Source organism: Leishmania martiniquensis, chromosome 32 (assembly GCF_017916325.1).
Source record: "Leishmania martiniquensis isolate LSCM1 chromosome 32, whole genome shotgun sequence".
NCBI lineage: Eukaryota > Euglenozoa > Kinetoplastea > Trypanosomatida > Trypanosomatidae > Leishmania > Leishmania martiniquensis.
This window is the reverse complement of record NC_090167.1, coordinates 1,058,344-1,072,500: the sequence shown is the minus strand read 5'-3', so window position 1 is coordinate 1,072,500 and position 14,157 is coordinate 1,058,344. Positions and strand designations below refer to the sequence as shown.

At 62.9% G+C, this 14,157-nt stretch overlaps 4 protein-coding genes across 4 annotated transcripts in view; all 4 read left to right on the top strand.

Annotated features, from left to right (window-relative positions):
• Positions 1-3,338, top strand: part of LSCM1_01922 (uncharacterized protein) — a gene marked incomplete at both ends in the record, with an annotated part of 3,384 nt that extends 46 nt beyond the window's left edge. Inside the window, one exon of the mRNA XM_067319520.1 lies at positions 1-3,338. This exon is cut by the window's left edge and continues 46 nt beyond it. Coding sequence (XP_067176069.1) covers positions 1-3,338 — 3,338 coding nt within the window.
• Positions 3,339-4,249: 911 nt separating this feature from the next.
• LSCM1_01921 (uncharacterized protein) lies at positions 4,250-4,654 on the top strand (the record flags this gene model as incomplete). Its single annotated transcript, XM_067319519.1, has 1 exon — positions 4,250-4,654. One exon carries the CDS (start codon positions 4,250-4,252, stop codon positions 4,652-4,654), a length of 405 nt encoding a protein of 134 aa, XP_067176068.1.
• Positions 4,655-6,215: 1,561 nt separating this feature from the next.
• Positions 6,216-7,373, top strand: LSCM1_01920 (uncharacterized protein; the record flags this gene model as incomplete). The annotated part of the gene is made up of 1 exon (XM_067319518.1): positions 6,216-7,373. The coding sequence occupies one exon, from the start codon at positions 6,216-6,218 to the stop codon at positions 7,371-7,373; it is 1,158 nt and encodes a 385-aa protein (XP_067176067.1).
• A 2,280-nt stretch (positions 7,374-9,653) lies between these two features.
• Positions 9,654-12,173, top strand: LSCM1_01919 (uncharacterized protein; the record flags this gene model as incomplete). Its single annotated transcript, XM_067319517.1, has 1 exon — positions 9,654-12,173. The coding sequence occupies one exon, from the start codon at positions 9,654-9,656 to the stop codon at positions 12,171-12,173; it is 2,520 nt and encodes an 839-aa protein (XP_067176066.1).
• Between the last annotated feature and the right edge of the window lie 1,984 nt (positions 12,174-14,157).

Sequence of the window (14,157 nt, the reverse complement as noted above, 5' to 3'; positions counted from 1 at the left end):
CATCTGGCGTGCTGTCGAGCAATCAGGTTGGCATGACGGTACACGCACTTCGTCGGCTCGACTTACTCGACGTTTCCTCAAGTACAACAGCGCTCAACGCTCTCCCTATAGTAAGGAATCTTTGCGGTGGCGCTGATGCGCGTTCGCAGGCCAACCTGCTGCATGCGCTGGCTTCCGCTGTTCGTGAGAGCTTCGATCGCCGCACAGTTCTGCACGAGGAGCTGCATAGTACCGTGCAGTGCGTTCAGACGGAGCTGGTGGAGGTGGCGGACACGCTGACCGCAACTGAAACTGTGCTAGTGATGGAGGCGCTGTTGATGTTGATGCCTTACGTTGGCTGTGATGCCAAGGCGCCGCTCGTTAATCCGCGGCTGATAGAAGAGGTTCGGGAGCGCACGATGGCTCTGGCCAGTGTCGTGGAGCGGCCGGTGGACCTCCTTGGTGTGACGAGGGTCGTTGTCGAAGCGACCTCCTCGATATCCGATGCGGCGAGGGATGCATCGCATAGCGTTAGACCGAGCGTCGGCAACTTAGCGTGGGCATCTTTCGCGCTCGAGCACGTCTTGCGTGTAGTGCAGGCCCGTCTCAGCACCTTCGGCAAGCAGGAGCTAATTTCGCTTGTCGACGTGCTGATGGTGCGGCGGCCGGCGGCTCTAAGGAAGGCCGCCTCCTCCTCCGCAGCATCCTCATGCTCTACGCCATCGATACCGCCCCAGTGCGAGAAAATTCGCGGTGCTGCTGCTTCGGCCGAGACGGATGCAGAGGCCGCAGGCGATACGGCGCTGATGGCGGCTGATGAGGTCACGCTACTCGATGCCAGTCGGCCTCTTATCCCGGATTTACTTACATGCGCCCTTCACACCGTCCCATCGCTGTCCATAGCGCAGCTGTGCGCATGGCTGACGCGCCTGACGGCGCTCCGCCTCATCGATAGCAGGCTGCTTCTGGCTGTCGTGGAGAGCCTCGCGAATGCAGATGTTCACCAGTTTACCTTACCTCAGTTGGCCAGTGGGGCCAGCGCGCTTGCAGATCTCCTTGCGCTGACTTCGGCTCCCGGCCAGCCGTGGGCGCATACAGAGCAGTGTTTTCGCCTTTACGCGCGACTGCTGAACCGCCTCTCCTCAGTGCTCTACGATGCCGAACGTAACGATCCCGTTGTCGTGCATCACGCACGGATCCGCTTGCTACCGCTTCTCAGTACGATCCCAGAGGCTGCGCTGAACGATTACATCGACGGCGCAGTGCCCAAGATGGCTAGACACGCCGACTGTGATCTCGACAAGTCGAAATCGGCGGCTGGCGCCACTGCGATGCGGTCACACGTTCTCAACACGTGTGCCACGCTTGCAAGCGCCATCGAGAAGGCTACCGCGGTGCTACTGCGCTTCATGGCAGCGCTTACCTCGCGTGAGCAAGCGAGTGTCGCGGCCGCTGCTTTCTACTGGCGTGTGTACATGCCCTGCATCACCGACAGCCCCGACGCGTCGACAGCGGTAGCGACACCGCGGCCTCCTGACTCCGCTGATCAGGGCAGCCAAAGCACTCTCATGCTCAGAGATATTCTGCAGCGCTATTCTCCACTGACTGTGGCCGACACGGCCCGCAAGCACCGCGCCTTGTGCGGGCTGATCGAGTCCTGCAGCGCCAGCTTCACGGCGAGGGATTGCGTCCACGTACTCAATGAACTTGTCGTGGCGCATTACTCGGATGCTGCACGGCAGCAGCAGAAACCGCAGGCGCCGCAGTATCAACCCTCTGTCTCGCCCTCAGCAGCGGGCTCAAGTAGTGCGTCAGGCGCGCAGCCTGGCCTGCCCGCGTCGATCGTGCACGCAGCATCAGAGGAACGACAAAGCCTCATGAAGCTGCTCAGTGGCCAGCTGCAAGGACCGCTGCAGCGCGCTCTCAGCGAGGTGCACACAGCCCAGCTCGTTCGCTACTTGTCATCGCTGTCGAAGATGGGTGTTGGCGCCAGGGCACCCTACATCGCAGTGATGCGACACCTAAAGGGCCGGTCGCTATCCAGCTTTGAGCACGTGAGTGTGCTGATAGTGATTGCCCGACATCACGTGACGTCCCGCCATGTCGTCTACGGTGCGGTGCGTGCATTGCCAGAGCTTGGCACGGTGCTGAGTGCGGATGCGAAGGCGAAGCTGCTGAAGAGCCTCGGGCAGGTGAACGGGCAGCGGTTTGTCAAGGCGCCGTGCGACCCGGCTCTGCTGCCTGGAAAGTTTTTCCCCACGCCGGAGCAGCTCACACGACTCACGCTCCTGCAGCTCGTATTTAATTTCAACGGCCTCATTGAACTCCGTCAGTACGAGAATCCAGCGGTGCAGGCGGTTCTGGCAGAGATTGACAGGCGCCTCTGTCCGCCGTCGCCTCAGCGAAGGGACTCCCTCCATTCCATCAACTCCGCGACGTTGCTGGCGGAGCTCCTCACGTCTCTGTGCCGCTTTGGGGGGCCTGTGGAGGGAGTCTCCGCAGCCTTGCTGCTGCAGACGATAGAGGCACTGGAGCAGCGGCTCTCGGCGTCACGCTCTCTCTTCGTCGACCTCGCCCGACTCACCTGGTACTGGCCATGTGTTAGGGAGTATTTCGACCTTTCTTCGGTGCTGTGGACTGGGTGTGCAGCGCCCATGCACGGACCGCGTTGCGAGTCGGCCACATCACGGGCTGAACAGGGGGCCTTTACGACACAGGAGTGGCACTGTCTGACCGCAGCGTTTGCGCGGCTGCTCGAAACAGCCGGCGCCCGCGTGGCACAGCGGCTACAGGACATTGCCAAGTCACCGAGTCTGCGACCAAACACCTTCTTATGGAGCCAAATCGTGTGCGGGCTGCGGTTTGGCGGAATGCCGCCGCGTGGCAGTGCAGAGGAAGAGTGCCTTTTTGCAAACCTGGAGCAGAGGAAGATACTGCTGCTCCTCCGAAACCCGCAGGAGCTGCTCGACATCACCGTGCTCGCTCTCCACTTCGCCAATGAAGGACGGGAGGCAGAGGCGGTGCCAGCGCTGCACCTCATCCAGAAGAACTTGCCTGTGATGCGGGTGCAGGACTGCCTGCAGGTGTGGTGGTACGCTTCGCAGCTATTGTCAGCGTCTGCATCATCGATCACCGCTACAGTATCGAGGAGGGTGACGCCACCAGCACGGAATGGCATGGAAAAGGTTCAGGCGGCGGGCATGAGCTCCTCTGCCGCGAGAATGCCGCTCTCGGAGAGAGCTCGTGTTGCACTGCAAGGAGTACGCGACGCTGCAAAGGAGCAGGTGCTCCACGAGGAAAAGGCCGCCGCGCAGAAGCTTAGCGTTATGGAGAGGCGACTGCTAGGTCACCTGCTGTAAGCGCACGGTGCACGGGGGTGCGTATGCCGAGGTGAGCGTGGACGGGCTCGCGTACGCGAGTGCACCTATGTGCGACCAACCAACGGCGAGGTAATCACCTCTGCTCACGTGTTCTACGCGCTCCAGAAATAGAAACCGATCCATCGAGTCATGCATGCCTGTGCGCACTCCGCCACTAGCGCCCTCTTTTCTCTTTGGCTGCACGCTCTACAGGAGTAACTGGAGTGGAGCTCTTCACACAACGGCAAATGGCAACGGCAAGGCAAGCGAATAAAGAAATACAAAGCGCAGTTGCGGATCCGGCACCAAAAAAGAGGAGAGAGATCGACGGAGGAGGCAGCTGCTGAGAAAAAGGGCATGGGAGGATGTTGTGGTGAGGCAGCACCTTCCGGGAGCTTTTTTTTTCAGTATGAGAGCGTAGCGTGCAGCTCGTGCGCAGTTCAGCAAGCGTGCTCGCCGGCCTCCCTGACTTCCTGCAAGAAGCACTGGCTCCCTCTTTCCTCTGTGGGCCGAGTACCGTGGCTGTAAGAGCTTCACCACGTACACGCGTGCCGGCATCTCTCTGTCTGCGTCTGTTGGTGTGCGTGCGGTTACACGAACAACTTCGTCCTTGCCCTCTTATACCTCCTTTTACGCTGCTCTTTGTCTCTCGCTCGCCCGGGCCACCCGCGCTCTCCATGTACCCTTGACCCTCTTACCCCCTACTCACATCTATGTGCGCCGCGACTGCACATTTCCACGTCACTTTCACCCATATACCTCACCCCGTACACCGCCGCATTCATCAAAACCAACTTCGCGGTACAGAAAGTTGTTCGTGCTGAGTCGCGTCTAACCCTCCCTCCTACTGACCTCTTCAAGTGCAGCGGCCCCCTTCAGCTTTTTTCGACCAGCTCCCTCTCGTCCTCCAGATGACGAAGTTCCTGAAGCCCGGTAAGGTGGTGATCGTGACGGCTGGCCGCTACGCCGGCCACAAGGCGGTGATTGTGCAGAACTCCGACGTCGCGACGAAGGAGCGCCCGTACGGCCGCGCGCTGCTTGCTGGTATCAAGAAGTACCCGAAGAAGGTTGTGCGTGGGATGAGCAAGCAGACGATCGCGCGCCGCTCGCAGGTGGGCGTCTTTCTGCGCGTTGTGAACCACAAGCACTTTCTGCCGACGCGCTACAACGTGGACATGTCGAAGGAGCTGCGCGGCAAGATCAACGTGTCTGACGCGTCGAGGCGCTCGCGCTCGAAGAAGCTGGTGAAGCACGTGTTCCAGGCGCGCTACAACGCTGGCAGCAGCGTGTGGTTCTTCCAGCGCCTGCGCTTCTAAGGGGCTAGCGGTGCGTTTACTACTCGAGTGAGGCATCAGTAGCCGCCAAAGCAGGCGCATGAGCCGAGGAGGCGAGGTCGGGGACGGTTTCCCCCTAAGTGGGGTCGTGGCGCCCTCCACCCTCGGTACTTCTCACCGTCTTCTTCGCGTATGACGCCTCTTCATGCCCGCAAAGACTTTGGCGCGGTGGAGTGTGTCTCACAAGATGTGCGCGGCGACTCGCGGGGACGCGACTTTCGCTTTTATTTGTGCGTTTTATTTTCAATATATATAAATGTGCGCGGCTGTCTGCCCTCCCTCCCTCTGGTGCTCACCCCTTCCCCTAAGCCCCCCCTCGCCCCACCGCGGAGGCGATGGGCGGGTGAAATTGTTTGAGGGTCGGCTTGCAGTAACCCTACAGAAGGACACGAAGAGCAACAAAAGCGCACGTCTGCCCGAGCAGGATCGACCTCCGCTTACAAGAAAGGGGAGGCAGGTGGGCCGCCCATGATGGCGGACGATGCGCTAAGCACCACGCTTATCGTGTGGAGACGCGTATGCGCATCGAGTTGGCTTCGCATCCCAACGGCCCCTTTTCTTTCCGTCTCTGCCGAGTGTAGCTGTTGCACCCCCTTCTCTTTTTGCCTGTTGCCACAGCCCTTCCGCGCGCCCGCTCTTTTTCGCATGCTCTACCGCTGCGTTCTCATCGGAGGTGGCTGCGCAGGATGCGTCCTTCCGTTTCGCGAGCGTTGCCTGGGTCCCCTGTGGCTCTCTTACGGCCACGTACCCAGTGCTCTCTGCTCTCCGCGTCTTTATGCTGTTAGGCATCCCTTCTCTCTCTCTCTAGCTCTGTGTGTGTGTCTCCTCTCCGCCATTACTACCGCTACGGTGCTCTGCTCCGCCATCCTCGCGTGCCAGGAACACTGCTTCGCAAGCGAACGATTTCAGACACCAGTCACGGAGGCGTTGTGCCCCGGCGTTGTATTCAAAGGGTGCAGCAAATAGAAAGGGAGGGCACATAGCCTCCTGCGAGATTGTCGCCCGCTCCGCCGTCCCGCGGCCCCTTCAGGGTGCGCCACCCCTCCTCCTCCTCCCTCCCCCCGCCCACGCTCACGTGAAGAAGGGGAGGAGCGGCGCGCACGCTCGCCATTCGGCCTTTTGCGCTTTTGGGAGAGGCCGCCCATCGTTTTTTATTGAGAGTGCAGCATAAGGATATTTAACTCTTTTCGGCAGCGACAGAGGCGTATCGCGCGTGCTCTCTCCCTCTCTGTTGCTCTTGCTGGCGTTGTACCCGCGCCAGGTCTTGTGGACACTTGTAAGCCCGCGCCCTCCGGACTCGCCTTCTGCGCTCCCCCACGCAGGTTGGAGGCAACGCGGAGGTGCGCGGCGTGAAGGGCGACACTGAGCCTCTCTCTCGTGGCGGGCGCGCACGCCGTCGCTTGTTTGCGCCAGTGCCTCGTTCCCCTCTGTGCGGGCGCCGAGTCTTCGCTGGTGCGTCTGTGCCTCAGCTGCCCGCCTCCCCCTGCTTGCCGCTGACATACAGTAAAGTATCTGAGACCTTTCGCGGGCTCGCGGATCAGCCATGCCGGAACCGCTCGTGCCGATGAGCGGGACGACCGCGGACAAGTTCCTGAGCAAGCAGGTGTACAAGAACAACAAAATCTCCCAGAACATGTTCTCGAGCGCCACCCGCAAGGACAAGAAGGCTATGCTGCCCCAGACGCTGCTAAAGGGCCTCACCATCCAGCGGCTGTGGGATAACGTGTTTCAGGACAACACCGACTTCTTGAAAAGGTACCACGACCGGCGCAACGAGTCGAAGCTGAGTGTGGGCCCGTGGGACTACGCAGGCGACCGCGGAAGCGGCTCGCGCTTCGTGTCGCTCGTCGCCCTTGTAGAGGTGCCGCGCGCCGGCACGCCGACGCCGCTGAACCAGGCGCACCGTTTTGCCTACGTCAGCACGCCCGAGGGAAAGCTGATGCTGGTGTATCAGATATCCTCTCAAACGCCTGAAGTGCCGGCGGGCGGCTCCTTTCGCACCGAGGCGTACTTCGAGATCACCGCCGACACCGCCGATGGCGACTGCTCCATCGCCATATGGGGCAACTGCCGTAAGATGAGCATGTCCTTCTCGGCCATCCAGTATATCGCCACCCCGCGCGCCATCAAGGAGATGACGTCGGCGTATCGGCAGATGGTGAACATGATTAGTGAGGAGCTCTGCGGCGGCGCGGCGGCGCCTGCCGGGGATGGCGGTGGCGACGACGTGAGTGTTGCGCCGGATGGCGGCGCTGGGGACGCTGGTGGCGGCGGTGACGATGGCGGTGGCCTTGGCTCTGTGTTCCATGGGGCGTTGCTGGTGCTGGCAGTTCTGGTGACACTGCTTGTGTTCAACAGCACTCGCACCATGGCGCGCACCTCTCACCTGGCCATGACGATGCTGAGCCAGGATCGCATGATGTGGGAAGGTGCGCAAGCCGGCGGCCGCGGTACCACTGCCGAGAATGCGGGTGGCTGGATGTGCGAGGAGAAGGCGCTACTGACGGCCGCGCGGGAGGCACAGCTTCAGACGCTGCGATATCGCTGGATGGAGCAACAGGCGGAGATCGACCACCTTCAGCGCACCCTCTCGTCTCTGAAGTGGATGGTGTACGTGCAGTTGGCTGCGGTGGTTGTGGCGCTGAGCGGGTTCGGCTATTTGCTGAGGCGCCATTTAGACTCGACCCCAGAGGCGGGCTGAGGCTGCCGAGTGTGAGCTGGCGCCCTCTTTTGTGCCGCTTCCACTCTTGCTTCCCCCCGCGGGAAGTGCGTGGGCGCGGAAGGGGGGAGGGGCGGCTGAGGCGGAGGGATGCGGCTGCTGCTGCACGCGTATGCTCTCTTTTACTTTTCTGCGGTCGAGCCGCCGAGGCGATGATGTCCTGCGCAGCGCGCACCGGCGCAGACGCCGTCCTCACGCTCCCGTCTCTCTCCCTTCCCCTCGCACGTTTCGGCGCCTGCGCTCCCTCTCTGTATTACTTCTCCTTTCGGCCTGCATCGTGCCGCCTCGCTGGGGACGGAGGTGCGCATCTCCCCCTCCCCACAGCAAGGGCACTCGCCCACGCGCGCACGCAGAGGCACACACACACACAGGGTTAGAGAGAGAGCGGCCAGCGTGCCCACACGGCTGCCCAGACGTGCCTCTCTAGCTTGCTTTTGTTGCCTTTCGGGTGATTTCGACAGCAGTGGGTGGCGCTCTCCGCGCCTTGTCTCTCTGTGCGTGCTCGTTCTCTCTCTCTCTCTCGCCGCCATTCTTCACGCACGTGCGTGGCGGTTGCGAATCGGTGGACGGCGCGTGCCTGTGCGTGGGCTTGAGAGGGCGTATGCGGTGCGCAAACGGCGACGGCACGTTTTCGCACCCAGCGGGCTCCTTTGCGCCTCCCTTATCTGCCTGGGCTCTCTTGTCCGTCTCGCGCGCGCTCTCCCCGATGCTTTCTGCCTCCCTTTCTCTGTCAAGCGCGCAATCGTAGCGCGCGCCTGCGAGTGGGTCCTCCGTCTCCCCCCTCATCGGGGTCTTTTTGTCTTCTGAGTGGTGAGTGCAGCGAATGGCGAGGCCGCGAAAAGGAGCGCAGAGATGTGCCGCACGCCGGCGGCTTTCGTTCTCAAACGCGACGGCGGCCACGAGGCTCTCCTCGTGTCCCGTACTGTGGCGCTCTTTCCCTGCCGCCCTTCCCCGAAGGGGATGACGGCTGGTGGTGTGATGGTGACAGGGTGGCTGCTTGCCTCCCCTTCTCGCCCGCCTCTGTGCCTCGAAGGGTGGAAGCGAGAGGGAAGGAGTGCCGCGATGCGGTGTATGCGGCGTAGCCGCTGCTTGTGCGCCGTAGAGAGGGTGCGTGCATCGGGCTGCCCTTCACGGACGGTGAGGTCGTATACCCACGTCTCTCCTCGCTGCATGCCCTCTGCCCCGTGACTTCCCCACACCGCCTTGGCGCTCTCCCCCCTCTCTCTCCCTGCGCCTCTTCTCTCTCACATCTCTGTTCCTGCACGAGTGCACGGAGGCGGTGGACGAGCGGTCTGCTGCGCCCCCACTCCCCCACCTAAACGCAAGCGCGCGCCGCATACGTACGAGCGACGGAGGCGCGTTGACGCCGTATGCGCCCTGCTGACGGTGCGTGTGATGCGCCTCTTTCAGCGTGCGCTCTGCCGAATTCGATTTCTAATCCTTCACTGCCTCAGTTCTTTCGTAGGCTTTCACATTGTGTGAGCGGAGGTTTGCTGATCGAAGAGAGTTTTCTGCATGTGTCTCTGTGCGTGTGCCCGTGTCTGTGTGCCGATGCGCCGGTGAGCGGATGCCGTCCGCCTTGCGTGTCTCGCGGCGACTCGGAGCCGGGGTGATTCGGTGCGTCGGTGGTGTTGTCAGTGTGTGCCGAGCACCGCCGCTCATGCACGGGGCAGATGTGCGCACGCATCTGCGCATTTGTGCGCGTGTGCGAAGCCGAACTCAGTTGTCGATGCCGCCTCTTCTCTCCCTGGCGGCTGGCCGCATCACCTGCGGCCTCTAGGAAACCAAGCCTGCTTTTGGGGCACCCAACCGTCGTAGGCGTCGCGGCGCTCGGCTCGTTGCAGCTTCCCCCTCCTCCACTGGACGAGGGCCTCGGCGGTGTACCTGTCACTGCGAGGAAGCCCCTTGGGGCGTGGGGAGCCGAGGGATCCGCCGGCGCGGCTCGCTGATCGCGGCACATCCCTCCGTGTCCCCCCTTCACCGCTCGCTGTGCCCGTTACGCCGTGAATGTCCAGCGCCCCGTCACGGTTGCCTTGCCGAGTGCCAGTAGAACTTCCATGTGCCACTCCCCCCTGCCAACAGCTTTCCTCTCTCTCCCGTTCTTCCCACCCGCTCGAGCCGTGATACACGCGCTCTTTCGAGCCTGGCGCCGAGCGTGATCACAGCACACGCCCAAGCGTCCACACACGTGAGCCTGGCGCCTTGTGGAGTGGCGTAGGCACACATAATTCGCTTCCTTTCGCGCGCCTTCACCTGCTACGCATGCTGCGCCGCTGCTCGACTGCGTTGGCAGCGAAGAAGCTACCCAACCCTGGAAGCTCGCTTCTCAACCCTCGCAGCCATCGCGCAAAGCTGCGCCGTGCAGCAGCCATGGGGGCGCAGCAAGAGGCGCACCTCGAGCAGCAAGCCATGTTTGCAGAGCTTGGTGGACCTGGCAGGACAGGTGCTGCATCGCTGCACCCGCCCTCGCCCGCGCGCACAGCGAAGAGTCGCAAGCAGCGTCGCGGACATCACGTGAGGCATGTGGTCGGCAAGGACGTCGCTGAGCGTGCCAAGTCGATGACAGACGCAGAGTGGGAGAGCGTGCCGATGGCGGACAAGCACGCCTTCACTAAGTACATGAGCGAGCTCTTGCGCGAGCATCCGACGGAGGCGACGGAGCAGCAGCGGCGCCGCTACTTCGAAACGACCATGGTCGACCCGCGCGACCTCGACCCCGCGCGCACTGTGCGAGACGAGTATGAGCGGCTGAAGATGGGGCTGCCTGTACAGCTCAAAGACCCGCAACGCTCACTTGGCGTTTCGCAAGCGATATTTGAGTCCGGTGACGCCGGCCTGTTTGACCCCGACAAGGCGGACGCGCTGGAGGAGGCGATGGTGCAGATGAAGCAGGTGTTTGCCGACTATGTGCGGCAGCGCCGCGAAGGCGTGGGCACGGAAACGGCACGCCGCAAGCTGGCTAACATGCTCGCGGACCTGAACGTCGAGACGCAGCGGCACCTGAGCCACATGTTCAAGTACGCGGAGGAGAGGGTTCGGCAGGAGGCGCGCGAGGAGCGCAAGCGGCAGCTGAGCGAGCTGCAGCGTCTGCGGCGGCTTGTGTCGTTGCCATCGCGGCATCGGACTTTTCGGTGGACGGAGCCAGTGGCTTCGACGCCTTCTACGGATGCGTGTGCGCTGGAGGCCGGCGCGTGTGCCTCGACATGGCGCTCGGCAGCGGATGGGAGCTCGGGCGCCGACCATGGCGTCTCCTGCCCGCCCCCTGCGGCGCTTGCCATGACAAAGAGGCGCGCCGCCCTGAGGCGGTCGCTGAGCAAGGCCCTTGGCTTGGAGGTGGATGTTGTGGAGAGCCTCATTACGGAGCTGGAGGCGCAGGAGAGGTTTATGCAGTTCTGTGAGGTGTTTGCTCGCCTCACCGTCTCCCGCGGGTTCCGCCACGGCCCCGACGACGAGGGCCTCGACGCGTACACGGAGAGCCTCAGACGGCTGTACTCGGTGGACGCGAACAAGCTCAGCACGCTGGACGTTGTGCAGTACCTCGCCGCCAAGGAGGAGGCGCACCCGGTGGATTGGGCAAAGCGGTGGTACGAGCGCCTTGTCCGCATCCCGCTCGAGCGCACGCCGGAGTACAGGCGGCTGGAGGCGATTCGAGACGGCGATAGTGCAGCGCTGGAGCTGCAGGCCCGGGCGGAGCGCGAGGTGGCGGCGCCGGTGTCGTCAGGCCACGAAGCCGCGATGCAGGCGGGGCGGGCTGCTGCTGGCGGGCGCACTCAGCAGGCTGTGCGCCTGGTGGAGAAGATGTTCATGCGCCCGGACGACCCGCGGCTGAAGAGTCTGCACGAGCGGCGACTGCGCTACATCGCCTACCTTCAGATGGAGCGGCAGATTGCGCAGGCACGCGAGAACGCGAAGATGTTTGAGGGCGTCGAGGAGACTGCAGAGGCGGAGGAGTGCCGACGTCTCTACGCGCAGCTGATGGAGCGTAAGCAGCGGCTGGCCGCGCTTGGCGAGTCTGTCGACGCCGCAGCAGCTCCCGTCGCCGAGGCTTGTGGCGGCGAATCGATGGCCCGCTCTGCCGAAGCGGCTTCCACTGCTGCTGCCACCGCAGGTGCCTCAACTGCCGTCAGTGCGAACGTCTTTGAGCAAGACGCCGAGGCTGCTGCACTGTTCGAACAAATCAGCCGCATCACCCAGTCCGTCATCCGCACGTACAGCCGGGAGGCGCGCCGGCGCAGCAGGGCCGCCGCCAAGGCCGGGGCATTCACTCGTGTGATGCAGCGGGTTGGCCTCATGAAGGCGGACGGCAGCCGCGCTGGGCACGCCGAGGAGCTTCAGCGACTGCTTCAGGAGAAGAAGGACAGGGTGACGCAGCGCTTGCTGAACGTACTGGAGGCGGACGTCAAGTCTGACTTGGAGTGGCTGGACGCCATGGAGGAGGCGGAGCGGCCGCCGCTGCTGCCCATCCCAGAGGGCATGTCCTACGTCTCCGCCGCGGACGTGCAGGCCTGGAAGGAGGTCCGCGACACTGACAAGGCCCTTTCTGCGGACCCGTTCCGCAAGGGCAAGAGGCCGTTTCAGCCACAGCTGTTTGGGCACGTGTGGCAGCTGCCCGATAAGCCACTTCTGTTTTGGGGGACCGGGACCAGGGCGGTGCAGCAGGCGCTGGAGCACGCCGCCGCCGATGCGGAGAGGCGCCGCCGTGGTGAGCCGCTGGTGCCGCCGTACCCGTGCCCGGAGAATCCGTGGGGCTGGCGGCTCGTCAAGGATGTCCTGGACGACTAGCCGAAGGCCATGACCTCATGGGTAGGCGGTGCGCCCTTGTGCCTGCACGTGTGCGCGCGTATGTGTCGGTGCGCGTGCCGGCGTGTCTTCCTCACGCGTCGCGCTGCTCTCATGTTGTACCCTCGCTCATGTGCACGTGCACGTTTGCGCCCGCACTTCCTCAACGGTGTGACGCTGTGAGCACATCTGCGCTTTTCTGCGTGCTTATGTGTGTATGTATGCCGGCGTACAGCGAGTGCACTCTTTCCTCGCTATCGCCATCTGCACCACACTAATGCCTATCACCCATCAGCAGCGGCAGCGGCATCTTTTTCCCCTTTCTGTGTGAGAGCGGTGAGTGCCGCCCTCGCTGTCCGAGTGTCTGCGCCTGTTCGACGCCCCTACTTCATCCTCTCTTGCGGAGACCTCGGCAGCGTGGGTGCCTTTCGCGTGTGCTTGCCCGCCGCTGTGCAGCAGCGCGTGCGGGGATGAGCATACGCCGGCCCGGTCGCGCCGATGCCCCTCTCCTGGCTGTATCGGTGGCGGGGGTGGATGCCACAGGCACGCATCCGCTTCACCGGTTTCTCTCTCATGTGCGATTCGTACCGCCCCACTCTCCATCGGCCTCCCCCTTCCCTCCCCCTCCCTCTCGCCGCATCCGCTCCTCGTCACGCGATCGCTTTCCCCACCGCCCACCCTCCCTCTCCACGCACGACTGCATGGCGCCGCCGTTACTCCTCTGCGGCGGTGTCGCATGCTTCCTCACCATCCGCCCCCGCCCCCTGCCTCGTCTGTGTGCAGCCTCCTCATAAGAGCTGTACGTAACAAAGCGGGGAAACCGGAGGACACACCCGCCCACACGCCTTTTCCCGTACAGCCGGCACAGAAAAAAGACGGACAGAGCACGCTCCATTTCTCGCCGCTGGCTCACTTCCACAAAGGAGGGCTCAAGAACATCGAGCGCGGACGGCAGGACACGCTGCTCTCACTTCCTCTGACACCCGCAGGCACCAACGGCACCGTGCTCGCTGAGCTGCAGCCCTCTCTGCACAGTCGAGTCAGCTGGTAGCCGACGCGTGTGGCGGGTATCGTGCCTTGCTCTGAGACCGCGCCGATCGATACCATCTCACCGCCGTTATCCCCCTCCTTTGCCGGGTACGAAAGTAGCCCGCTTCTGTACAGGGCAACCATGAGTGGCGCTCAGGACGGCAGCGAGCGTGGAAAGGGCGATGACCGCCTCGAGACACTTGACGAAGAGCTCGCGAGTGTACACTATCCTTTCGCGGCAGCAGACGAGGCGTTGGGGGCCACAGACAGTGCTGTGGGCACTCCCTTGAAGCTTGGTACGGGCCAATCTCGCCGCTCGTCGAGCACTGAGGCGCTGCCTAAGCAGCATTCCAACGCTACTGGCTTGCGGGGAATCATCGAGAAGGTCTACTCCGTCATCCCTCACGGTGGGCTGGTTGCTAACATCTACAATCTGGCAAGCGCCACTCTCGGTGCGGGCATTGTGTCTGTGCCGTCTGGCTTTCACCAGTCTGGTATGGTAGTCTCCGTTGTGCTGCTCGCCATTGTGTGCGCGTGCACCATCTATTCCATTCGCTTGCTGGGGCAGGCAAAGCTGAAGACGGGCCTGCGCTCGTACGAGGAGATGGCACGTGGCATGCTGGGCCGCGGGTGGGACTACTTTACGGCGTTCCTCATGCTCATGTTCTGCTGGGGCACCTGTGTCGGGTACGTGATCTCTGTCGGCGACTTGCTGTCGCCGCTGCTGCAGGGACCTAACACGAACGCGTTCTTGAAGACGCCCAACGGCCGACGCCTTCTCGTCGGGCTCATTTGGTTTGCCGGCATGTTCACGCTGTCGCTGCCGAAGGAGATCAACTCGCTGCGTTACGCGTCTGTGGTCGGTGTGACTTTTGTGGTGTTCTTCGTCATCTGCATGATCATCCACTCCGCCCGAAACGGCCTCAGGGACGGTATCCGAAGTGACATCGTGCTTGCC